Source organism: Passer montanus, unplaced genomic scaffold (assembly GCF_014805655.1).
Source record: "Passer montanus isolate IOZ18808 unplaced genomic scaffold, ASM1480565v1 scaffold44, whole genome shotgun sequence".
Classification (NCBI taxonomy): Eukaryota; Metazoa; Chordata; class Aves; order Passeriformes; family Passeridae; genus Passer; species Passer montanus.
In genome coordinates, this window is record NW_024369262.1 from 2,610,052 (window position 1) to 2,635,564 (window position 25,513).

The 25,513-nt window shown below is 55.6% G+C and overlaps 1 protein-coding gene across 2 annotated transcripts in view; it reads right to left on the reverse strand.

The window, feature by feature from the left end:
- Positions 1–25,513, reverse strand: part of SMG6 (SMG6 nonsense mediated mRNA decay factor) — a 107,563-nt gene that overhangs the window by 8,825 nt on the left and 73,225 nt on the right. The window contains exons 14-15 of one of the 2 annotated variants that reach the window (XM_039720514.1): positions 8,370–8,546; positions 5,310–5,459 (exon numbers count right to left, since the gene is read on the reverse strand). In XM_039720514.1, coding sequence (XP_039576448.1) covers positions 5,310–5,459; positions 8,370–8,546 — 327 coding nt within the window. The remainder of the gene's footprint in view (positions 1–5,309; positions 5,460–8,369; positions 8,547–25,513) is intronic. The other variant, XM_039720515.1, reaches the window with a different exon arrangement.

A 25,513-nucleotide genomic window follows, 5' to 3' on the forward strand; every position in this document is an offset into this window, starting at 1 on the left:
TGGTGGTACAGGAAGAGCTACAGACAGGGACAGCCTGGAAGCAACCCCAGCACGCAGCTGCTGCTGCCCCCTCACCACAAGAACAGCAGCTGGGGTGTCTCCACAGGGTTTTGGGGTGTGGGAGGAGCTGCTTGTCCCTGGGAGGCACTGGAGCCTGCTTCACCTGCCTTGGGGACATAGAGGAGGGCCCCAGAGACCAATGCAGAGACTCAGAGAGTGGCAAGTCCCTCGTGGGGCTGCCGTAGAGGTCAATGGCCCTGAAGCTGCAGGAAGTGGGGGTGAAACCATGCAATTTCCACTGAACAGTGACAGTCCTATGTGAACAAGAGCTGGTGGCAGGAGGGGACCCTGCCTGTACCCCAACACAGTTCCTGAGCCTGTGCCTCACCCCAGCCCGTGCAGGTGAGCTCAGCAGTGTGAGCAGGACGCTCACCAACCCCTCCAGCCGGGGCTGGCAGCAGGGAGGGCAGTACCCTCGTGTGTGGCATTTTGTGGCATTTGCCCCGTACCCGGGCGATTCCTGGCAGCCTCCAGCAACGCCTGTGCCGGCCGTCACGTCCCATTCCGCTCGCCGGGCCGCCCGGTGAGAGAAGGACACAGGATGCGCCGGGAGTGAAAGAGCGAGGTCGGCGGGGAGCGTGCCAAGTCCCCGCGCACAGCTCCGGGCCGCTCGGGGAGCCAGAGGGAAACTCGCCTTTGCAGAGTTCAGAGGCCGGCAGCGAGATTTATTTTTGTTTGTGTGAGTAAAAGGCTGCAGAAGCCTCCGGCCAAGGGGTTTGGGGGAGAGAGGAGTGGCCTGTGATTCATGCGGACGCTGGCTGGCCCCACGCCAGAGATGAAAGGGAGCCCATGTGCGGCAGAACCGGGGAGGCCAGTTCTGCCTTAACCCTTCTGCCGGTCAGTGGGGAGGAAGGGGGGCATGCGGGTGTGCATCGGGATGTCCATGGTTGGGACTCAGCTTCTGTGCTTTTAGGGCTGCCAGAAGCGAGCTGCTGGTCCCACCGTGCCTCAGGGTCCCTAAAACAAGGAGAGGGAGATGGTGGCCTGTGCGTCCTGCTGGGAGGTGGGGTTTGGAAACCACCCTGGGGAGCGCAGGGTGGAGGAACAGCAGAGGTACAGCCTCGCCCTGGCCCAAGTGTTTTGGGACAGCCGCATTTTAGCTTTGGCTTATTTGGGTTAAACAAATAGGCTCGGCTTGGCTCCACTCAGTGGCAGGGTGACCCCACAGTGCTGGACGTGGCAGTGGACCTCTGAGACCAGGGGCTCCTTGCCCTCTCCTGGGCTGCCAGCCCCATCCCCCTCGCCTCCTGCTTCCCCCTGCAGCCCCCTCCCCATGGCGCTGCTCCGGCCACGGGGGCTTCTCCCAGGAGCTGGGCCGAGCCGAGGCGGCTCCCCCGGCTGCCCCAGCTGGTGGCAGCACTGAGAGCAGACACTCCTGCACACACGGTCCCAAATTCCCAGCCCATCCATCAGCTGCGATCACCTGGGGAATTCCCCGGAAGTCGATGGCCGGGTGAAGGCTCCCAGCGTGGGCAGGGGACGGGTCCCCAAAAGCCAGGACTTTGTGCAGGGCGACAGGGGGGCGAACTGAGGCTCTCCACCAGCAGCACAGAAAAGGAGAAGGCTCCACACGGACCCTGGAGCTCCGCACACGGAGCCCAGAACTCCTCTGCCCGTGGTGCCAGGATGGCAGAGAGGCCGACGAGAAAAGCGACAGGTCACACGGGGTCACGCCGCTCTGCCAGGACGGAAGGGCCACCACCATCCTGCCACCACCTCTGTCCCGCCACCACCCTCTCCCCGACCGCGGCAAAGCCGGCGCCGCTGCCCCTTCCAACCCCGCGCTCTCCGCGGGGATCGGATTTTCCAGGGCCGAGAACAATGCCTCCTCCGAGCCTCTCTGCTCCAGGGCTTCCTCCTCCCAAGGCTCGTCCCCAGCGTCTTCCTCGGGAGTAAACGTGCCCCGTGGCTGGTAGCACACCGGGGCCGCCGCCGCGGCGGAGCCGCCGTGGGTGGGTGTGCGCCTTCCGCAGGCTGCAGCGCCCGCTCCCAGGCAGGTGCTGTGCGTGTGCGCCCGCGGCATTGTTCCTGCGGGCAGGGAGAGCGTGAATGGGACACGGCTAAATTTAGCCACTTACTCACACTACCGCCACAAAGGAGCGGCTGCATCTTAAGGGGGCGGCCGTTCCGTGGGCTCAGAAGGGACAGGAGAGAGGCTATTTTGGGAAGACATGTCATAATTGGCCGCCCCGGTTGAGCTGCTTCTGTAATGCTGAGCAAAACAATAGCAGCATCCAGAGGAAGAGCCTGTTATGTTTCAGGTGGGATGTTTTCAACCGGTCAGGAAACTCGACCGCTCCCAGCGCGCAGCGGCGGCACAAAGGACAGGGGACGCTGAACAGCATGGACCAAGGGCTGGCCAAGCTGCAGGACATGCTGTGGCTTGGGGACAGCCCCGCCTGAGAGCGCTGCCTGCCCCAGCAGTGTTGCTGCCACCTCTTCTTGTCCACCTGCCTGCCTGGTCTGTCCTCCCTGTAAACGCCTGAGCAGCACCCAGGGATGTGCCTGGTCTTTCACCTCGTGCTGATGCATCCCTGCTGTCAGCAGCTGTCAGCAGCTCTGTCACAGTGTGGGAATGTGGTGAGGGCAGTGGCAGGCTGGCAGTGGAGCCAGGGAGCTGCTGTGCATCTAGAGCTGATCAGGGACACAAGAAACCTGACCCTGCTCTGGTCTATCTTTCCTCTCAGAGTAATGGTTTTGGGGTCTGTGCTTGTGTAGGGGAATAGAGCTGAGCTGAGTTCCCTCTAAAGCTGGTGCTGGCTGAGGGCTACCCCATTTGCCATTTATCCTGCCTGAATCTGTGCTTCCCCAGCAGCTCAAGCCACAGTCCTGCAGATAGCCAGGACAGGGACAGGGAGCTAAGGAGAGCAGTGAAGCTCAAATCCCCCTCAAGGTGTCAATCAGCAGCACAGCTGGGCTGCCAGAGACTGGGGAGCAGGGCAGGCAGGAAAACCTGCAGGGGAGAAGGCAGAGACTTGATCCATGAGAAATACAACTCTGCAAGTCCCAGGAGAAGCCGTGACACTGCGCTCTCCTTGGGCACAGAAAGAAACCACACAGCCAAGAGATAAAGGCTTTGCACGCTGGGGGACTGCACACACCATCGCAGAGTCCACAGCACCTGGACCTGAGTCCCCACTGCTGTGTGGGGAGCTGAGTCCTGTGTGCTGAGCCAGGAGCCACATCTGCTGGACTCGGATGGAGCTGTGCCTTGTCCCCAGAAAAATGAAAGGGTGACTTGGAGAGCAGCTGACATTCCCTAGGTGGGCAGTGAATGAGAGGCTGTAACAGGGAAGGGAAAAGGTCCCCAGCTCCCATGAAACACTGAATCTGTTGGGAAGAGCAGAAAGGTCAAGGATCACAGGTTAAGAGGGAAAATGGAGGGGGTGGATGCTGAGCTGGCTCCAACCTGGCCTCCCCCAGCTGCATTTTCCACCCGAGCTCCTCTGCTGCTCCAGCTGCGTGGTCAGTACCCGGGCAGGGAGAGCACTGGGGCAAGCACACATGTTCTGCTCCAGGCCATTCCCAGCCAGCTACAGCCTGGATGACTTTACTGAAGCCCCAAGGACTTCTCCTCCACCCCGCGCCTTCAGACTCCAAGTGCACCTCAGCTCTCAGCTGTGCAGCCCCTGAAGCTGCCCACACCCTCATTTTGACCTCTCTCTGCCTGCGAGCATCAGCCCCAGCACGGCTGAGGAGGAAGGGAGGAGCAGGCCGGGGGGAGAAAGCCCCTGACAACATCAGGCAGCCCCCATCTCCCTGCAGAATGGGCAGCGGCCGTCCCGGGGGGCCCCGCCGCAGCTGCGCCGCTCGCCGGGATCCGCTGCCCTCCCCGAACATGTGCAGTTCCTGTTTGCTGTGTCTCTACAAGGCAGTGGGAAGTGGGGAATTTACTTACACCTCCCGCTTAACAACCATGGGAGGCTGGAAAGGCTTCAGGCCGCTTTAATTTACAGCCCATCTCTCCAATCTCTCACTCGTTTTTCGTTGCTGCTTTCTTCCTCCTCTTATTAACGTGACCCAGGTACCTGCCAACAATAATGGACTGGCTTGTGGGGGCGGCCCCTCCCTCCCTGCACACAAACTTCTACCTTCGCCTTGATATGGATTGCTACGAATTCAAATGAAAAAAAAAAATTAGGGAAAAAAAAAAGGAGAAAAAAGGCGAAATCTGAAAAGGTTGGGGTGGGTTTGGAAAAGCGAAGCGCAGTGGTTCTGGGCCCGGCGCCAGTAGCCCGAGGGTACACATGTGCAGGCTCTCCCAGTAGGGCCTTCAGCAGCCCTGTTTTACAACCACCTCGGCACACACTGCAGAGTTCACGCATATGGCCAGACAGATGTGTCTGGCTTACGTTCAAGGCTGGAAAATGAAGAATTATGGAAGTGAAGGGCCCTGGGCATTAGAGAGGGCGGAGGTGAGGGGGAGGGGAGCCAGGGAGAATTTTTCCTCTGCTGAGAAATCCTCATCTGGGCCGTGAGGCTGGAGGAAGAGGGGTTGCGAGCGAGGAGGCAGCCAACAGCCATCCATGCATGTGAGATTGCTCTTAAAGCAACAGGGTGCATTGCCAGGCATCTGCTCCCAGTTCAACCAGTTTACTTCACCAGCTCCCACTGGGAAACACGCTCTCATCAGGCCAGGGCCAGGCCAGGATCACCTGCATCCCGTCTGTTTGTCCCCATAACGATGGCAACGTCCTGGCTGCAGCAGCCCTTCGCAGACGATTTTTCCGCCGCTGGCTCCTGCATGAACTCTGCCGTTCACGTCCCACCCTCTCCCTTGTCTGCCTGTGCCCCGTTGCACAGGAAGGCTGATTTCTCACCAAATCTCGCTGTCACGGAGCCTCTGCCCTGGGTGGGGGCACAGCTCACTGGCACACACGCAGAGGAGCTGCTGCCCTGCCCTGGGGCACAGCTCGCTGCCTGGCACACACTGCACTGCAGCCAGCAGCCAAAGCACTGCCCTGCCACTCCTGGGTGTGTTGGCAGCTCCATAGGGCAGCTGTATCTGGCTTCAAGAGGGGCTCCAAAACATTAATTTCAAGGTTGTGGAGGGCAGAAACCCACATTTCTTACCCAGGGTGAGGACAGCAACCCAGATTTGGACCTTCCAAAGGGCCAATGCTGTTTGCTGCTGGGTTTCACAGAGGCAGCACGTGGCATTACACCCAGGAAGGTTAAGGTGCCACGGGACATCCCAAGAGGCCTTTGAAGCACCACTGGCACAGCAAGGGGGGATCAGCCCGTCCTACCTGAATCTTGTCTTGACGGCGCTGCTGCTCAGCCACTTTCCTGGCCAGTGCTTGCTTTTTGGCTCTGAGCTCCTTGATGTCCATCTCTCCTCCACTGCCTTCAGTCTCAGAGTCATCTTCAAAGGCCTCAATCCTCACATCATCCTCCTTCTTCCAGGAAATGCAGAAAATAAAAGAACAGGAGGGCAGTCACTGTAAGGGATGCTGGTGGCAGGGATCATTCTTGCTCTGCTCTTCCTTTTCCAGCAGACAAATCCCTGTCAGGCAGCCATCACCCCTTGCTGATGGGTGACTGACTATTTCTAAACATCCAAATGAAGCCAAATAAATAGTAAACCTTCAGGAAATGACAAGGTGAGACAGGAGATAATTGGCAGGAAAGGCAGCAACCAGGCTAGGCAGGGGCAGCTCAGCTTTATGCTCTGTTCTAAAATCACACCCTCTTCCTCACCTTGGGAAACTCTTCCCACAGCCTTGGGTGAGTCACTGATGTTTTATTGCCTCCAGTTCTGTGAAATCATGGTATTTCCCTGTCTCTCTGCTTTGCCTGGCTGCTCAGGCTGCACATCCCTGTTCAGGCTGCTTCTTCCCACCTCCCTGCAGCAGGGCAGTACAAGGCTGCTCTAACACTGCTGCCTCATCCCACAGGGCACACGGGCTGCCCATCCTGACAGGAACCTCAGATACACTAACTCGGGTGCCCTACTCCATTCTGACCTCTGAATAGGCCAGAGAAATCCCTGCACCCACCCCAAAACTTCCAGCTGGTCTGAAACAGATGTTTCAGAAAGAGATGTTCAAAATCTTGATTTTAAAGCTCCACATGATGGAGCATCCACTGTGTCTCAAGGTCACTCATTTCAACAGTTAATGACTTCCTCTGTTAACATTTCCACCCTACTTCTAGTCAGCCTTTGCTGTGCTCCTGCTGTCCAGGAACCTTGTCTTTGCTGAATTCAAGGGTCCCTGGCTCTCCAACCTCCTTCCCACACATCCAGACCACACTGCATCTTCTTCCTCTCCTAGAGACCCTTCCCCACAAGTTCTGCAGACCATTCCCAGTATGCCTGCACTGCCTGAACTGGAGACCCCAGAAGGAGCCGTGCTGCTCCTACCTTATGTGGAGGCCACACTGGCCTTTCCCCACGTTCCCAAATCTCTGGGATACAGGAGGGTGGGAGATGGTGGCTGGTGTCTAACTGGCCATCACTCACAACCATGTTCTGCCCAACCTTTGCTGCTCTCCCCAGTCATTCCACACCCAAAGGGGAGCCCACAAGTCCCTGTTCCTCAACATGTGTCCCACATGTGCTGTCCAGGAGCCCAACTCTCCACTGCTGCCTGCAGACCCCTCACCTCATGCAGCCAACCTTGCTCCCCAGTGACTATGGGTGGCCTTCCCAAGCCATGCCACTACCCATCCTCCCTTCTCTGCACAAAATCCAAGGGTTGTGATGGAGCTGGGTAGAATTTCCAGATGGCATCTGGCCAGAAAACCTGCTCTGAGCCCCTGGAGGGCTGCAGGGGACAGACCCTGCACAGAGGGATAACAGCAGGGCTACACTCCCTGCCCTGTGCAGGCTGCCACGACACGTGTCAGCAGAAGGGACTCGTGGTCTTAATTTAGAACAACCCCAATGTGCACAGTCGTGCACTCAATCATTTCACCCAGGCCACAGAACCACCTTCTTTTCTCTCCCTGTGACCTTTTAGCCATGGGAACGAGGAAGATGGGAGCCCTCAGGCTCACTTCCCTCTGCTGGGACAGCCTGGACCACAGGGGATGGGGGGATGCTGCCTCAGGGACAAGGCTCTGTCTGATGCAGATCTGCTGATGGGGGTCAGGACCTGCTGCCCCACAGTGCTGCTGGTCACTCTGGTGAGCTGCAAGCTCCCTTGAGATCAGAGCCCAAGAGGGAAGCTCCAGGGTTGCACAACAAGCTCATGGAGAGATTCCCACAGCTGAGCAGAGACTGTGGGGACAGGGCAGGAGGGAGCTATCCTGGTACTGTGCTTGCTCACAGCAGGAACTGGAGGGACTGAGCCAACAAAAGGAGCCTTCTGAAGAACAGGACCATCCCTGTCATGACACTGGGAAGAACCTAAACACGCCCCACATGCCAGCTTGAAAACCTCCAGCACCTTCTCCAGAACAGGACAAAGATCCAGGTCTCCCACCTTACAGAGACAACTCTTGCCTGGAGATCTGCTGTCCCCTGCTCAGCTGGGACAAGGAGGGTGCTGAGAACAGCACTGCTCTGGGCTTCTCTGAGCCTTCTGACTTTCAGTTCCCATGGGACAGAGAGAAGGTGCTGTCCCTGCTCAGGGTGACATCCCTCTGGCTCTGAGTGGCCGGCCCCAGCACAGGGAGGGGAGCCAGAGGGAGCCTGGGCAGCACCAGGCCACCCAGCCTCCCGTTCCCAACGCCTCTGCTCCTCTCTCCTGTTTCCCTGGCCTTTCCAACTGCAAGATTAAACAGAAGAAAGGAGTCAACCTGCAGAGCAGCTGGCAGGGCCCTTAAACACACACACGGAGCCTGGAGTGAAGCAAGGCCTACAGGAACAAGCAAGGGCAGAAAAACAAGAGTTGAATTCCTTAATCACATCAGGATGTGAGAGGCAGGGGAGGGACGGGGCGCCAATGTCAGCTCTTCCTGTACGTGTGCTGGAGGCTGGAGCTCAGGCCTCTGCTCAACGAGCTCCACGGCTATAAACTTGATCCTGAAGCTGAACCCTGACACCCCCTCGCCCACCTCCTCTCCTGGGGCCGTGGTGCTGCACGTTATTAAAGCTGCCCCCACCCTGGGTATGAAAAAAGCAGCATCTGGAACTCATAGCGGCGTGCGAGATAGAGGCGGGCGGGCCGGGCTGGCAGGAAAGGGCACGAGCGAAGCACACTCAGGAGACAAGGGCTGTGCACCATTTGCCCCCCCTGCCTCCCCACATAAAATGCACACGCAGCTAGGCCAGCTATAAATAGCGGGAGCTGCAGGGCAGGCAGAGGCTGGGCCCCACAGGGGTGATTCTTCCTTCACCGAGGCGCGCTCTTCCCGCACGGTACCTGATCTTCCAGTTGTTTTCCCTCTTGGCTTCCCATTTCCTTTCCCATGGCGTCTGGGACGGGTGCCACTGACACATATTTTCCACCCTTGAATGCCAGCAAAGGCTCTTCTTGTCCACAAAGGGCTTCCAGGAAATACTTCAGAACTGTGACCCTCTTGCAGTCGGCTGCAATAACCTACGGGGTGAGGACGAGGGGGTTGGGGAGAGGGAAAGGAAAACAAAGTCAGTGCAAAGGGGAGCAGATGAGTAACGACCAGGGGGAAATGTTTGGGAGAGAAGGCCCAGTGGGATGCAGGCAGCACCACAGGGATGTGAGGGGTGCCCCTTTTCTAAATGGCTGGAAGGGGTTTGCCTTGCTGTGTAGTCCTCAGGGAAAAGGAGGCAGGCAGAGTCAGGACACCCAGCACTGATCCTGTCCTGCCTCCTCTGAGCACTCCAGGGCTGCAGGACTCCCAGGGCACAGCCAACTCCCTGCCCAGCCCCAGCAAATGGGGGAAAATCCTGCTGAAGCATGACAGATCAATGATGTGGCCTATCCCTCTGCTTCCTTTTGGCTTCATTGCTGCATTTCCTCCTAAGAGCTGTGGAGAGATGCAGGTGTGAGAGTGAGAGGGTGGGGGCATTTGAGAAAACCTGAGCCCCATCTCACCTCCAGCCCGACCCCGTCCCACGGGCCCATCTCACAGACCAACTGGGGAGCCCTGCTGGGGAGGCTGGGATGGATCTGGCCTGAAGGAAACTCAATAGCTTGGGTAATTATCCAATTTATGAGGCTCTCAAATGGAGTTTCCAGAGCAGGGGAGCCCGGTGCCTCCACAGCCCTGTCCCACGCGGCACAGCCTCAGCCGGCACCTCTGCCACGCCTGGCCTTGGCTCAGCCCTCGTCCCCTTGCAGCAGGGCTCTGCACCTGCACAGCTCTCCCCTGGTGCTTCCTGCTGACTGGTGTCACCCCCAGGGAGCTGCAGATTTATAGGGAGAAAGTCAGCAAATGAGATTAGAAGTGCTACACACTACAGACACAAAGTCTGTGCTGACGCCCGAGTTTCCCCTGCCCCAAACCACCCTGGGTTTGCTGTGCTCGTAGACCAAAGCAGTACCAGAGACCCCCATCCCAAAAGGGTCTCTGCAGGCTGCCAGGACTGGGATTCTGAAGCTGAGGAAAGGGCTGGGTGCCAGGGACACACAGCATGTGATGCCAGGCCTGGTCCTGGTGTGGTGGACATCAGCTTGTGCCTGGTGGGGACGTGCCACAGTGAGCCAGGGCTGGCAGTGGCACCAACCCTGCTGCACCAGGCTGCTGTGAGAGGAAACTTCTGCTCTTCCACAGCACTGCCAGTTTCCTCTCTGCAGGCTAATTTTAACCACCGTGTCGCTGCCGTGCGTGTCAAAAACCTGACCCTCCTCTGACCTCCAACCTTCCACCTCGGCTACTGCCGGAGCGAGCCAGCCTCGTGCACCCGCAGCTGGGGCTGCCTCTGTTGGTAGGTGTCCCCTGAAATCCTTCTGTCCCCCTGGACCTGCATGGGAGGAGAAGCCCTGTCCTCCCACAGAGGCAGCTGCTGCTGCAGGGAGGTGGTGTGAGCAGGGTGATCACAAGAATTAGTATTTTGAGGACCAACAGATTCATAACCCCTGATTCTGCAGCTATAAAATGTGTCCTATGGTACCAAGGGGAGCAAAGGACAAGGTGACACCAGCTCAGCAGCTCCAGGAGCTGCTGCGGACTCTCTATCCCAGCCTTTTGCTGCTTGTAACATCCAGCCAGGAGAAATCCCTGCATGTGTCACCACAGGAACATTCCCAACCTCCTGGCTCTCCTTTAGGAACGATTGTGTGCAGGGGAAAGTCCAAAGGAAAGAGAACACGAGCGAAGTGGGAATGGCTGTCATGGGAAACATCCCTCCTGAGAGTTCCTGAGAGCTCTGGGCTGCAGTGAGGGAAGTGGTGGAAACCTCACCACTGGCTTCACCCCCAGCTCCATGGGCTAATGCCACAGAGACCCAGCCTGACTCACATGGGGTAACTTCTGCCCAGGGATTTTCCAGTCTGAGTATCTGCAGTTCTGTTGTGCCCAGGCTGCTGGGCAAGCAGAGTGCCCACCACCACCAGTCACGTGCCAGGGGATGCCAGGATGTGGCCAACAACAGCAGCAGCAGGGAAGGGGATGTAGAAACTGCCTGTATAGGTGGGGAAGAGATGGATGTCCCATGCTGACCCCATTCCAGAAGGATTTCTCAAGACACCTCTAGAAATAAAAGCCACATCCATGAGGTTTTCAGGTGAGGCTGAGTGTTGGCACAGCTGCAGTGCAGCCATTGCTCCACAAAGGCTTAAATCGGAGCCTCTTGGATCAGGAATGATTGGGCAAAATGCAGAAGAGCTCCCTTCACCCTTGGCTGGGGCTGGGGCAAGGGCAGGTGGGATCACTCCTTCCTTCCCTGAAGAAGAAACCAGTAGGAAACACCAGATTTCCTGCCAAGCCAGCACAGCACATGCTTAAATCCAGCTCATCTGCTGGGGGGAAAAGAGCCCAACCAAAGGCCCATGACATAATGCCACAGCAACTCGTCTCATGAACACATTTTTCCAGCCCACATGAATGAAAAACAGGGAAGGAGCAAATGCTCTGCACATCCCCGTCACGTGCAGCCCCGCTCGGGGAGGACGCGGCACAGCCCCGGGCTGCCGGCAGCCGGGCTGGGAAAGAAGTGACCCGTGACTGGCACCCAGGGCTCTCTGGAACGGCAGAGAGGGACCTTGCGTGCCGCCGAGCAGCCCGCCTGGCTCAGAAACTTCCTGTTTCAAGGTGGAAATGTGAGTGGCAGTGCCGGGATAACCGCGATGGTGAAGGTGCTCGCCGGCGCACGTGGCAACGCCAGCGGGGCGTGGTGGGGACACCAGGAGCTGTGCCCACCTTCCCGAAGGAATGGCAGTGTGAAATGACAATGACACGGTGGGGATGTTTCTGGTGATGTGGCAGCAGACACCTCAGCCCCAGCGGGGAACAGAGCCCTTCCCCCTCTGTGCAGTGTGACAGCAGGAACCGAAAGCCTGGCTCCGAGTCACTGCTGGGTATGAAAATAGGCCTGACACGAACGCAGCCGCTCTCAAAGGAAAACCGAAAACGAGAATTGCTGAAGTGGTCTGGTGCCCCCGTCCGTGACCCGGGCTCAGTTCCCCAGAGCCACCCCAGAGCCCCTCGCCACCGCGGTGCCTCTCGGGGACACGTGGCTGGGGGCCAGGCGTGGGACTGAGGTGGCTTCGGCTGCAGCAGCCCTGATTGCCAGCCTGACTTCATATTTCCAATCTCCTGCTCCATCAGACAGGCTCACCACCAGCTCCAGCACCAGCCACCCACTGGGGGCCGGCGGCTGCTTGGCCACGCTGCCGAGGCTCATTAGCCAACTGCTAATTCATGGGTCACACATTAACATACTGATCATTGAGTAAGACACAGCGGGACACACATTAACACGCACTAACTGCCTGTTGAGACCCACAGGGCTGCGCATTAGCTGTACCAGCTGTTGTGTTTTCAAAGCCACTCTGCAGTGCCAGTGCCACCAGGACCTCACGAGTGTCACCTCCTGCCAGCAGTCAGTGAGGTTCCCCAGTCTAACCATGGGTAGCCAGATCTAATGAAGCTGAGCCCCTCTATGGTCTCAGCTGTATTTCCCCCCACTGATAAAACAGGCAGAAGGGAAAAGCTTCCCAGAGCACAAAGAGTGGAGGGCAAAGGACTCCCACACCACAGCACCACATGTCCTCCAGAAGATTTAAGGCGAGGGAAAGGTTTGCTCTTCGAGCTGTGAGCTCTGTGCCTGCGGGGACACCTGCGGCTGGTGCTGGCGGGGTGACACCAGCAGAAAGCAGGCGGGCTCTCTTCGGGCCAGAGCAGCGCCTCTGCCCCCGGGCCGGCCCCGCTGCTCCGCACGCGGCTCTCCCGCAGCTCCGAAAGCGCTGTCACACCCTCCGCCGCCTTCAATCAACTTTTACAACTTGTTAATTTTACACAGCGTCCTAAAGAGCAAACAACTGGGAGGCAGGAATGCAGATTGCTCCAGCTAGTCCAAAGAGCCTGCGGCAGCCCAGCCAGCTGGCCAGGGGAGCCCTGCTCGGCCGCGGGGACATGCCACATCCCGGGGGACACGGTCTGGAGGGGCTGCCCCACGCCAGCTCCGGCCATGCCACACCGGAGGCAATGCTGGAGGGGTGTGCAGGGATCCTGGCAGCCTCTCCCTCGGCAAAACCTGCGGCTCCACAAGGAAACAGGAGGCAGCAGCTCTGGAGAAGCGATTGCTCAGAGGACAGGCTCTGCATTCCTGTGTGCGAGGGGGAGACACCAGCACATCCTGACAGCTGGATTCAGAAGGGGAAAAGGACATGAGAAGTTTGAGTCATAGCGTGGAGAGATCCCATCCCAGATTTGGAGATGGGAATGGGATAGGACAGGGACTCAGAGCCAAGCTCCAGCACGATCCAGAGTGGGGATAACGCTGCTTTCGCCACATCATTTTAAACATGTCTTAGCTGAAGGAGCTGAGCCCAAGTGAGCCCCAAACAATCTAAACCACGCAGCGACTGCACTGCCCAGCTGAAACGTTTGCACTGACCCTGCAAAACATCCAGGCAGGCCATGGCTCAGTGCCTCCCTGTGCCCTGGGCTGCCTCCTCCCATCCCTGGGGAGCCAGCTCGGAGGAGGAGCACAAAGGAAAGCGCCTGCCTCCTTCGGTCTCGGCCCTTCTGGGTTTGAATCTCACAGGCTTGCACAGAAGCTGGGCTGGGTTCAACCCTGGACTCATCACAGCCCAGCTCCTCTGGGCTCGTTCCCCACCCCCCTTGCCCTGCCCAGCCCCAAATGCAGCTGGAGGGGTTTGGTTCCTGCCTAGGGAGGCCCAAGGTGTCCATCCCAGCTGGGCAGAGGCACTCACAGCTGGGTGTAACCCTGGTTTCGGCACCTGAGAGCTGCCTGCAGGCACAGGTCCCTCTGAGCAGCTTTTAATTTCAACTAATCCCACACGCAGGCTCTGTGGATGTGGTTCCCATGTGCCTGCAATGCTGTGTGAGACCTGAGAGAGCAAATGTGGCTGCAGCAGGGACCAAACCAAGGCACCTCTGGCTTGGATGGATCTCACTGCTGGATCCTGTGCACCAACCAGAGAGCACATCTGGGGAAAGGATCTGCCACATCCATGCCAGGTGCTCCATCACAGAGAGGAGCATGAGAACACACCCAAGGAAGACAGAGAAGTCCAGAAGAACCATTCCAGTTGCTCTTCCCCGTGGCCACAGCTGGAGAACCACTCTCCAAAGAGAAAGTGTGGCCATGCCTTATCCCAAACTCTCTCCCAGCATCCTGAGCCTCACTCAGGCACAGCTCCAGCCCCTGCACTGGGGCACACGGTCTCAGACGAGTCATCACAGCAGATGTGCTGTGGCCTGGCAAACACCTCTGTCTTTCCAGCTTTAAAGGCCACTCAGCTCAGCCAGGTCTGGCCTTTGAAGCTGGAAAGCAGCACGGGAAGGGAGCCAGCTGCCCACCATCCCCAGGGCTTGCTGGGCTTGCCTCATCCAGTGCAGTGATGCAGAGAATACACATGGGTGACATAAAGGTGCAAAGTGATGGGTCTGAGCTAAGTCACCCAGTTTTTGGGGTCAGAGACCTAAAGAAGCCCTGAGTAGCCTGCACAGATTCCTGCCAAGGTTCTGGTACCTGTCACTGCTGGCAGCTGTGGGACATCAGGGTGAGACTCAGTGACGTGGGGGAAGCTGTGAGCAGCTCTGGGGCTTGGAGCCAAAACACCTCTGAGGGTCCTGCAGGAACCTTTAGTTAATTTTGTGGAAGAGTCAACATCAAAGCCAAAGCAGATGTTCCAGATGAAAAACCATCCTCCAGATCCACCTAAAGTTCCTGTGCCCAGGATGGCCTGGAGAGCTGACACAGCCCAGCCCAGGACCAACAGCTTCCCTGGAGCTAGAGCCTGGAGAGGAAAGTTCCTGCTGGATTCCAAACCAAGCTTTTGGCTTTCACTGATGCTTGGAAAGACTTGCCCTAATGTCTTACTCACCTGTTAAATGTGCTAAAGAACTTCATTGTCAGATCCAGGGAGCAGCAGCATTTGCAGCACGGAGCAGTTGGCTCCAGGCTGCATCCAGCTCCTCGTAGGCAGGAGGTGGCTCTTCAGCTTGTTTAATTTTACCCCCACCAGAGCAGTCCCAGGGCAGATGATAGGATACAGGAAGCTTCCAGTGAGTGATGGGGATGTTTCATCTGGTTTGTGAGTGTCTGATTCTCCTCGTGTCCTCAGACATTGGTGCCAACAGCTCAGCAGAGGCTGTGGGCTCCTCCACAGAGCAAAATGGTGCCTCCAGTAAGTTACTGCAGGAATTTTTGAAGGAATTTTTCACTGGAGAAAGAATTTGCTTCCATCCACCACGGCCACATGTGCTGATCCCCACAGCAGTGACATACCCAGGGCATTTCTGCTCTTCAAGGTGAAGCCTTGAGCACAGGACCACACATTTAAATTGTCTGTCATGTGAACAAGGGGCTAAAAAAATCACAGCTGTGAAAGAGGCAGATGACTCCTGGAGAAACAGTGACTCACACACAGGGACTCCCTGATACAGTCACCTCAGTGCCTTTCTGTCTCCCAGCCCAGCTCCCAGCACATCCCCAAACTTCCCAAGGAAAGAAAGAGAAAAAGTCAGGCCACGAGTAAAGCCAAGTCCACAGGAGCCCGCTCTGCTCCTCCCTTGCAAATCCTACTGGAACACGAACCAGGGAAGACAAATCCCTGAAATCCTGCCCCTAACCCGTGGTCCCAGGCTGGGGAAGGAGGAAGGCAAGCTCCTTATCCTCAGCAAAGCCAACATGGCACCACTGACAGCTTCCACAGGGCACGGGCCGCTCTCCCTGCCGCAGGAGCCTCCAGTCTTTTCCTTTTCGGGGACTGGGGGAATTTATTTCCTCTGCCATTTCGGAGGATGCCTGCCTTGCCAGAGATTGTTTTGCAGAGTTCAGACAGATAAGAAAGTGGTTAGCAGGCTCTTCGGTGGAGGAAGGGAGGATTGCTTAGTAAGGGAAAGGCGACCGCTCTGCTCTCAGCAGCCGCACGCTGCCCTTCCTCTGAGGCCACCGCTCCAGAGGCGCTGGGGACACGGCAGGGCCACCCCCACACCTCTCCACCCCGGGGGTTTTTTGGGTGCATCTGCTCGTGGGGCCACACTGGTGACCGGAGACTGTGTTGCTGTGCCAGGACTGGGATCTGTCTCTCCTGGAATTTGGGAAATGCGGCTGATGAATGTTCAATCCAACATTGCAAATCTCAGGGTGCTCTTGCGACAGTGCCCTGAGACAGAGCCCTTTCTGCAGGATGTGCGGAGGGAAAAAAAGGGGCAGGAGGCCAGTGCAGGCTGCCCCATGCTGTGGGGACACTGCTGTGGTTATCTGGCACCCTCCCTGCTCTGGAATGCGTCTCTGGAGCAGTGGCAGGAGGGAGCTGGCTCTGCTGGGGGCTCACAAGGAGCAAACCCTGAAGATTCACCAACAGCACAAACTCTTTCTCAAGGATTCCCCACGGAGACAACGAGAAACTCCCCAATGATTTCACCCACTGAGTAACTCAGAGATTCCTGTCCCACAGGACAAAGCACCAGTGTCACAGAGAGCTGTGACAGTGGGAAGGTGGGTGGTGGAAGGAAAAGCAGGACAACACAGGAACGGGGAAGCAGGGCTGGCAATCTATAATATAAAAATAGCATAAAAAAGGTGCAAACCAGGGCTCACTCTGACAGCCCCCACCTGCCCAGCCTGCACCACCCATCTCTTGCCCTTCCAGTGTCACCTCTGCTTCAGGCAGAGAGGCAAGAGCTGGAATATTCTGCCTGGTCCTGGAAGAGCTGGCTGGGAAGCCATTTCTGTGAGTTTACACAGCTTATACATTCTCCATGCAGTTCCTGGCTGCCTTCCATCGCAGATGAGAGTTTTATGTCGAATTTTAAGTTTGACCACAAATATTTAAACTTCCTTGGACCACAAATGCTGTATCTTCTTTGTGGTTTAGTTGGCACCAAATGAGTATTTACAGATCCCTATATGTCTGTCTGTCATTTAAATATCTCACGGAGGTGCCAAAGGCTTCCAAAGTAGAGGGGCTCCTCCAGCAGACCCCTGATTTCCCCCTCTCTGCCCTTCCTTACCCAGCACAGGCAAGGGAGAGGTGCAGGCACTGGCCAAGCCCTTGCAGAGGGCACAGCTGCTCTGGCCTGAGCATTTCATACTTGCACTCTATTAAGTTTTCTTTCCAGAGAATGTCATCTGAGATCCCACCGTAACTTCCACAGTTCCCTGCCCTGGTGGATACTTGAACTGGGATGAAAGCGTTTGGAATTTTCTCCTCTTCTTTTAGGAAACTGAGTCTACAGGAGACTGTTTTAATGAGAACCACTAAAACCTCCTAAAGCAGCAAAGCTCCCACCTGGCCACTGCTCGCAGCCTCCCCAGAGGGTTTTCACTTCCTCAAACACCAGCAATTCTCAGCGGGTGATAATCCCAACCTGCTGAACTGGGATCCCTCTCTAGGTAAACTGGTCAGAGTGGTTAGTGCCAGTGGCACAACGGTACTGAATTCAGGCAAGGCTGTTTGGCCAGGAAAATGCAGCCAAAGAAATACCACAAAAGATCCCTCCTAAGCATTCAGTGCCAAAGGAATTTGGTGTTGCTGTTACATGGAGCTGGATGTGGAGCAGAGAGCTGAGGGTCCTTGAGCTGACACCCAGCAACAACCCAAAATCTGAGTTAAAGTGCAGGCACTGGCTTGAGTCAAGGTGTGTGTGTATTTCATTTCCTTCAGACTTTTCAGTCTAGGACACAAACTGGATGCTCATCCCACCAGTTTTAGGGGAACTTTGGAACACAGAGATGACGCTCCTGCAATGCTGCTTTTCCCACCCCAGGGATCCACAGCACCAGCACTTGGGGAGCTCTCCCACAACTCCCACCACCCCTTGGGGGACACAAAACAACAGCATGCCCAGGGCAAAAGCTCCATCACTGCCCACATCAGAGGAAACAGATACCTGAGTCAGAGCCATGGGATGAGAAACCTCTGCTCCACAAACCAGAAGCCAGACGGAGCAACGTCAGTGCCGAGCTGCCCCGGTGCTGCTCGCACGCCTCACCAGCCCTGGATGCTGCTGGGAAGCTCAGGGCACTCTGCCTCTCCTCAGCTTTGCAAGGGGAAGGAGAAGCAGCTTTGCTTTGAACTCACAAAGCCCTGGTGAAAGGGCATCTCACGGGGCTGCCATGTGCAGGGAGGAGCTCCTCCGACTGCTCCGTCGGGGCCAGCGTTGAATTCCCTTGAAAACAGAGGGTGGGGATACAGCAGGCAATGGAATAACACCAGAAAAATGCCACCACAGCTCGGCTGGCTGCAACGCCACAGCCCCAGAGATATTACCAACACTGGCATTTCCCCCCGCCGCAAGAACCGTGCTGGCAGCACGCTCCGGCCCGGGGCAGGGCGGAGAGCAGCTCACTCCATTTCCAGCAGCCACTTCAGGGAGGGACAAACGCTCTATTCTGCTTTACAGTGAAATGCTGCCACTTAGGGGACTCCCGATGACGTTCTTGTGCCTGAGAGCCCATGTCCTCTTCCAGGAGGGGCTGCTCCAAGCAGGACATGCTCCCTTAGCCTAGCAGAGAGGTGATTTTCAGCACTGGCCGTGAGCTCTGGCCCACGGAGATCCTACTCTGTTTTAAGGAAGCTGCAACCACAGCTCTGCTACTTATACCCAATACTCAGCTTTTCTGGCAAATGATTAATGGCCTGAGTCTTGTAGTTGCTTGCTTCCAGCTGGGCCAAGAGTTGCAAACACACCTAGGGAAGGGAAGGAGGAATTGGAACGTTGGCTCGGTGGGGAAAGGAAAGCTATTCGCTGTGTCTTTGTTTTCGGGAGAGCTCCTCCTCCCGGGAGTGGGATGCTGAGTGCAAGCAGGGCCCCTGCCCCGAAACGGAGGAGCTGAAGCAGAACAATAGGGTGGGGACTCTGGATGGGTCCCGACAAGTGGGGTGGGCTGGAGCGGGGGCACCAATCCATACTTTTGACTTCATTCACACTTACAGCTGCATTAGAGACATTTCCTGAAAGCACAGTAGGAAGAGAGGGGTATTCACTCACTCCACCCTCCATCTAACACCGTCCTCGCGATCCAGCCGCGCACCGAGAGCCAATTCTGGCCTCTGGCAGAGCTGCAGGCCAGACATTACAAGTGCTGGTGTGAGCAGCACAGGTCCCCACCCGATGAGCAGCAAGCAGACTTGGAGCACAAAGGAGGGGTGCAGCAGCCAGCAAAAAATAATAATAAAAAAAATCAACGCAGGGAAACGCAGAGCATTGTCCAAGGTGGAGAAGAAGGTGTCAAGAGTGAAATTTGGCTTCAGCACAAGGAAGGGTGCAGCCCTGTGGTGACATCAGATGAAAGGAGGGCAGCGACAGCCACGCTGCACAGGGGCCTTGGGGCAGGAGCTGAGCCACAGGGCTGCCACCCGGGGTGAGCACACGGCTGTGTCCCCAGCACGTCACCTCCCGGCCGTGCCACGAGCTGCAGCAGGAGCAGGGGCTGGGAATGGTGTGGTGAGAGCCCTGGGCCTGACTCACCCGGCCCGGGAGCCTGCGCAGCATCGGCAGCCTGCATGTGGAGCCTGAAAAACAACTTTTTTTCCCCCCCTTTTTCTAAAAAACAAAAAGCCAGACGCCCTCTTGCAGATCTGGAGTTACTCAGGCTGACTCACAGCAAGGCTCTCCTGGCTCTGCTGGCAGTGCCTGCAGGTACCTGGAGAGGGCTGAGCAGGCTGTGCTGGTGGTACCCACGGTGTCACACACCTGGAGCTGTGGCACTTCCCTGACTGCTGTCACAACAGCCTGCTGCAGCCAAGCTAATTATTTTCAGCTTCAAACTTCAACCATTTTTGGTGAATCCCCGAATGCAAAAAAAAAAAAAAAAAACAACCCAAATAAATGAAGACTATAATTTTTTTTTTTTTTTTTGTAAATGGGAAAAGTATTTCTTTCATTCTCCCATAATACGAATCCAACAAACAGGAAAAACATGAACCCAAACCAAAGCTCAGACATCACATCTGGGGAGAGACCAAGCATGGAAAATTTTAATCCAAAGGTTAATGTTTGGGAAGCTCCGAGTGTGTGAAAAGAGGGGTTAGATGGGTGCTGCTCGAACAGTTATTGCCGCCAAGTGGCGGCTTTCAAACGGTGCCTGCCTGCCCCAGCCCAGGCACTCGGGGTCAGGAGCTAAAATAGAAAACAACTGAAATCACTGGAAGCAAACAAACACTCAGATCAGATGCTGGAAAAGCCAAGCGAGGAAGGAGCCAGCAGCAAGAAATGCAACTCGAGCCCTGTGACTGGGAACGGCCTCCTGACTCGCCCTGGGTGAATCGCACCAAAGCACATGGTGCTGGTGGCCCTTGTGACCCTCTCCTGCTCCCCCACCCCTCCTGTGCCACCTCCAAGGCCACTCGACAGCCCTGTGACACTCCTGTCCCAACTGTCACCTCCATCTCCTTTGCTCACTCCTCTGCAGGGTGACACTCTAGTGGTTGTCACACCTTGGGGCTTTTTCCACCCCACTTTTCTCACCAGAACTATCATTTCCTGCCCAAGGACAGAGCACCCAACTCTTCCCCTTCCCCCTTCACCCCACCCCAGCAGAAACACCTCCCTGTACCTGCCCAGAGCAGCCTCTCTGCTTCTCTCCTGCTCATTCCAGCCCTGCCCCTCGAGCTGCTGGGCTCCTGCACCACCACTCCTGCAGAAACACCTCCCTGCACCTGCCCATTGCAGCATCTCTGCTTCTCTCCTGCTCATTCCAGCCCTGCACCTCGAGCTGCTGGGCTCCTGCACCCCAAATCCTGCAGCAGCTCTGCCCTCTGAGCATCTCATGCCCCCATTTTCCCCACATCCTGCCTCCAAAATGCCTTTGTCTTCATCTTCTGCATTAGATTATGCCCTTTCCAGACTGCTCCTTCCAGCCACTAGAAACCTCTCATCCCCAAAGCTCCAACAGAATAGCATCCTAATTGCCTTTGTTAGGGATGGGGCCATGCCTGTAAAACTGCCACGGCTGCTGCAGGCCGGCTGGGCACTAACAATAGCTTAAAAAGCTCCAGGAGATCGGCGAGGAGCCCTCCCACACTAAAGCAAACACAAAGGGAAGGGACCATATGGCTGCAAAGGCGGTGTCAGGTGGGTCGGAGCCGCCCCCGGGGCTCCCCGGGGGTGGGAAGGGAAGGCACGGCCCCGGCAGGCGTGAGAGCATCCGGCAGAGCATCCCGGAGGCTTCCTGGGAGCAGCCAGGGCAGAGCTGCTCCCCGGGACTGCAGGCGGGCTCCAAGGAGCTGCAGCACCCGTGGGATGGGCTCTGCACTTGCCAGAAGGGCTGGGCTGATTCTCTCCCACCTCCTGCCCAGGCAGCTGCTCCTGGAGCCGTGCAAGGTTTGATTTTAGGCACATCATTGAGAAGAAAATGAGTGTGACCTGCTGCAGAGCAACCCCAAAGAGCTGGGGTGTCATACATTGCTGCCCCCAAGGTGGTGGTGCTGACCAGAGAAGAGTAAGGATGGATGATGGAGTTCAGCTCCTAATATTCTCATTTTGAGGCTGCTGAAGGTGTCAGGCTGCTAGAGGACACACAGACACTGGCCAGAGAGGAAGAGAAGGGTGAAAAGGGTTCAGCTCCTAATATTTTCATTTTGAGGCTGCTCAAGGAGTCAGGCTGCTAGGGGGACACACAGACACTGGCCAGAGAGGAGGAGAAGGGTTCAGCTCCTAATATGCTAATTTTGAGGCTGCTCAAGGTGTCAGGCTGTTAGGGGACACAGACACTGGCCACAGAGGAGGAGAAGGAGGAGAAGGGTTCAGCTCCTAATATTCTCATTTTGAGGCTGCTGAAGGAGTCAGGCTGCTAGGGGACACACAGACACTGGCCACAGAGGAGGAGAATAGGAACTGTCAGCTGTTAGCAAAGAATCTCTGCAAAAAATGTGGGAAAAACATAAACTAGTGCACAAAAATGGAAATTATTCTTTAACAAACCATTGGGTAAGGTAAATCCAGCTTGGGAGCAGTGCCTTGCTTGGCTGAGCTCAAAATCCAGGCACCTCTCACTTCCTGACCACACTCTGCAGGTAAAAACCTAAATCTGACAACTAACTGCAGGAACAGGGAGATAAAAATGAAAAGGAAACAGAAGTGAGGCTGAGGGAAAACACCAGGAACCTCTGTAGATACTGAATGTCTCTCTAAGCTTAGCTCAGAAAAAAGGCTCTAAAAGCATATGCAAAGCACCTCTGCCTGGGCAGGGGAAGGGAATGGAGATCCAAGGGAAGACCCCGAGGAGCAGCTGGAGGGGAATTGTGGCAGGGCTCACCTGCAAAGGCAGGGGAAGTGTGTGCTGAGAAACGTGAGCAGCCCAGGCTGGCAAAGGCCTGGCTCAGGAGGGGCTCCCTCAGGGTCTGTGCTCAGGGAAGCATGTGCTAGCACGCTCACAGGAGTCCCAGCACAGGCCAGGCAGGCGTGCTCCAGCTGCCCGTGGACCATCACTCCTGCTCCTCATCCCTCCAGCCAAGGGGGAAAATGTAATCAGAGCAATTTCTATTAGCAAGAATATAAAGACTTGGAAGCTCTGGGCTGTCTCTTGACAACTAATTAATTACCAGGTAGCATCCCACTGAAGCTGCCAACACAGCACACACAAGTTCCAGCATGATTTAGGGAGAGGGATGAACTTTACAATAAACTCTAGAATTTTACTTCATCTCCCGCCACCATCTGAGATCCTGGGGGAACAGGAAGGGGTGGCAAGAGGCAAAGTCTGAAGCCATCTGGGATCATCATTAACTCCTTCACTCGTGGCCTCTGAAACAAAAATGCCAACTTTGCTGTGAGCAGCAGCTTCCAGCCAGATGAGCTCCTTGGATACTCCATTTCTTAACTGCCCTCTGCCAGTTTCTGCCATTCCCAGAAGGAGAACACAAAGGGACAAAGGCTATTTGGGCTGCAGAGGCTGTCAGGGAGAGCACTGGAAGCTGCTACCCGTTGTGATGTGTTGAGCTTTGTCAGGACATCTCATACAAAAAAAAAAAAAAAAAAAAAAAGGTAACAACAAGCTAGAGTTGAAGATCAGGATGTGTGATCTGTCAGAGAGCTGGGCTTGGGCAACCAGGACCAAAAATCTCAGAATGGTTTGGGTTGGAAGGGACCCTGAAGTTCCAACGCCTCTGCAACTGAACACTCCCATGATTCATTACAAACCTCATGGCAGCACTGTGAGGTCTGAACGAGGAGACAACACATGAAATCTGAGGATATTTAGGGGCAGTCATCCCAACATAACATTTCTCAGGGCTCTAGAGCCACAGGGAAAGATAGGAGAGGCTCTTCAGCGTGGTACAAATGGCCTGAGCTACCCAGTTTTGTCTGCACCCAGGGTGGTATAAAATTGAGCATCAGCAGCACCTTGATCAGCACAAGGGGACAGTGCTATGTCTGAGGATTGCTTTAGGGAGCTTTTTTACATGTATCAACTCTCCCACCACTTGAGGAAACCCAGGCAGCTTTTGGGAGCAGAAACCTCCATCTTCCTGCTCCAGGCCACAGCTCTACTGGTGGCCACACATTTCAGCACAGCCACAGGTCATCTTGCTCAGGTGCAAATGTTTTGGGCTAAGCCAAAACATTTCTTTTCTTTTTTCGATTTACTTGATGTAAGTCCAAAAAGTGAGATGACATCAAAGAGCAGATCCCCTCCAGAAACACACGGGGACTTTACCTCGTTAGTACAAACACGGTTCCCCTGCAGACTTCCTGGGAACAGCTGAAGCAGCAGCGCACTTCAAAAACCAGCCTGCACATCACAGGGCTTGGGGAGGAGCTCAGTGCTGGCTCAGGATTGTTGTCAACCCTTTCAAAGCCCACGCAGGATCACACACAAGAATTGTCACAGCCCTGGGGGGAACAACTTTCTCTTTGTCCCCAGGATATGTCCCAGGATAAAGGCAATGGCAGGGCAGGAGCTGTCACAGGGAGCAGTCAGGGAGGGCGTGAAGCCTGATGTGAAGGAGAGAAAGAGAAGACTTAGAGGATGGATTTACCCCTGCTGGGACTGGTCAGTGACTGTTTCCCATGAGCTAACAAGAGGAATGAGTGTCCCTTCAGGATTTCAAACCCGTGCCAAGAGCTCATCTTTCTCTGAGGGATGGCAACTGCCAGCAGTTCTGTCCCTGCTGCAGTCCCCAGCTCGGATCTGCTGCTGGCTCTGAGGTCACTTCCAGAGGGACACAGGAGACCTGCAGGAGCCCAGGCTGAGCCGTGGCATGGAGTGACAATCAGGAGATATGCTGCTTCCTGGAAGAGTTGGAACTGATGTGCAAATAATGGCAGAAAAATGCGGGGCAAGGGAGGGTTAGAGAGAGATTAGTCTGGGGCACACTCTGGGAGATACACAATGTTAAGTATGAGGGCAAAGGAAATGAAAACTGGAAACTCAAACATAGTCAAGAATCCAATCCCAGCCTGGGCAGGAAGTTTACACTCTGCTTCTAAATATACATGTTTTTAAATCAACAAGCTTTCTTGTTCCTTAGCTCTACTGTACATCCACACGGGAGAACGAACCGGATGGAGGCACTGCCAAGCTCTCCTGGCGAGGTGTCCTGTCCACAAGGGACAAGGCAGGGGTGACACACACCCCTGCCATGCCCCAGCAGGGAAGCAAAGGCTTCCCTGCTCCTGAAGATGCTCTGGGAGAGCACAATTCCCAGCTCCAAGCTGGCTGCTCAGCTCAAAGCTCACAATGCCTTGCAGGCAGACTGTCCTGGGCTCTCCAAGTGCCTGTGGACCATGAGGAGAGGGACACTGTGAGCAGGGCTCAGCTGTGGTTCCTCCCTGCTCTCTTCTCTGGCCATTGCATTCATGCTCAGCAGCCGGATAGTCACAGATTTTTTTTTAATTTGATATAATTATCTCCTAGAAATTACTGTACACAGCCTCTTGGGATCTAAAGCAATTAAGTGAAGATAAATTTCTTTCATGGAGCAAGCTGTCAAAGGATGAAGCAATTTCATTCCCCATTTGAAGTGGAAGCTTTGGGTCATGCATGGTTTATTTGAAACAATGCCATCACCTAAAGCTGCTGATCTTATCTGTCTCTCTCTGTCTCTCCATTTCAAACTGCTGAAGATGTGCAGCGTGGCACTGCCTGAAGTGATGACATCTGGCACCAGGCCAGCTACAGAAACAAGCTGCTCCTCCCCGAGCCCGAGTGCAAGAGGCCAAACATTCCTATTAAAAAGGGGGAAACCGAGGTGAAATCTGGGAAGAGCTGCAAAGTGGGAATCCTGCCTGAGGGAACAAGCTCTGGGAGGAGCGAGGTGCCAGCAGAAAGGGGTGGCACTGCCCAAGACAGGATGGGGCATCTCTGAGGGGTAGTGCTGCCAGGCTTCCTCTTCCTCACCAGGCTGCCCTGAAGCCATGTAAATCAGGCTTCCAGGATTTCATCACAAGGAGGAACAGCCCATGCCCTTCAGTCTGTATGAGGAGAGACATGGCAGGGTGGAAATTATATCCCATTAGCACACGCGTGCTAAGTCTCTCAGAATTTCCAGCAAATTCTCTCCTGTCCTCACACTTCACCATGCCAAGATGTTTCACTCTGCACAAAAAAACCCACATAAAAAATGAACTCGTTTAAATAAACCATTCTCCAAAGTGGTGGATTTTATCCTGGAAAGGGGAGGACGTTGTGGAGCAAAGCCTGGCTGTGGTGAGGGCTTTGCTACCTGCACAGGGTCAGAGATTCCAGAGATTCCCAGGAAGAAACGCATGTTTAGCAGGTATTCCATACTTCCCAAATGAGACCTGGAGGATCCCTCCTTCCCCACATCAGGACAGTCACTAACTCGAGTCCAAGGGAAATTGGTGAGGATGCCCATGTCTAAATGGAAGTTTTATTTATGAGTGTGAAAACGGGCAAGTGCTGAGCAAATTCAGCTCCCACGGCCTGGGCTGACGAGAGCATTTCATCCACGAGGCTTCAGCAAAGCTCAGATCACTGCTGATT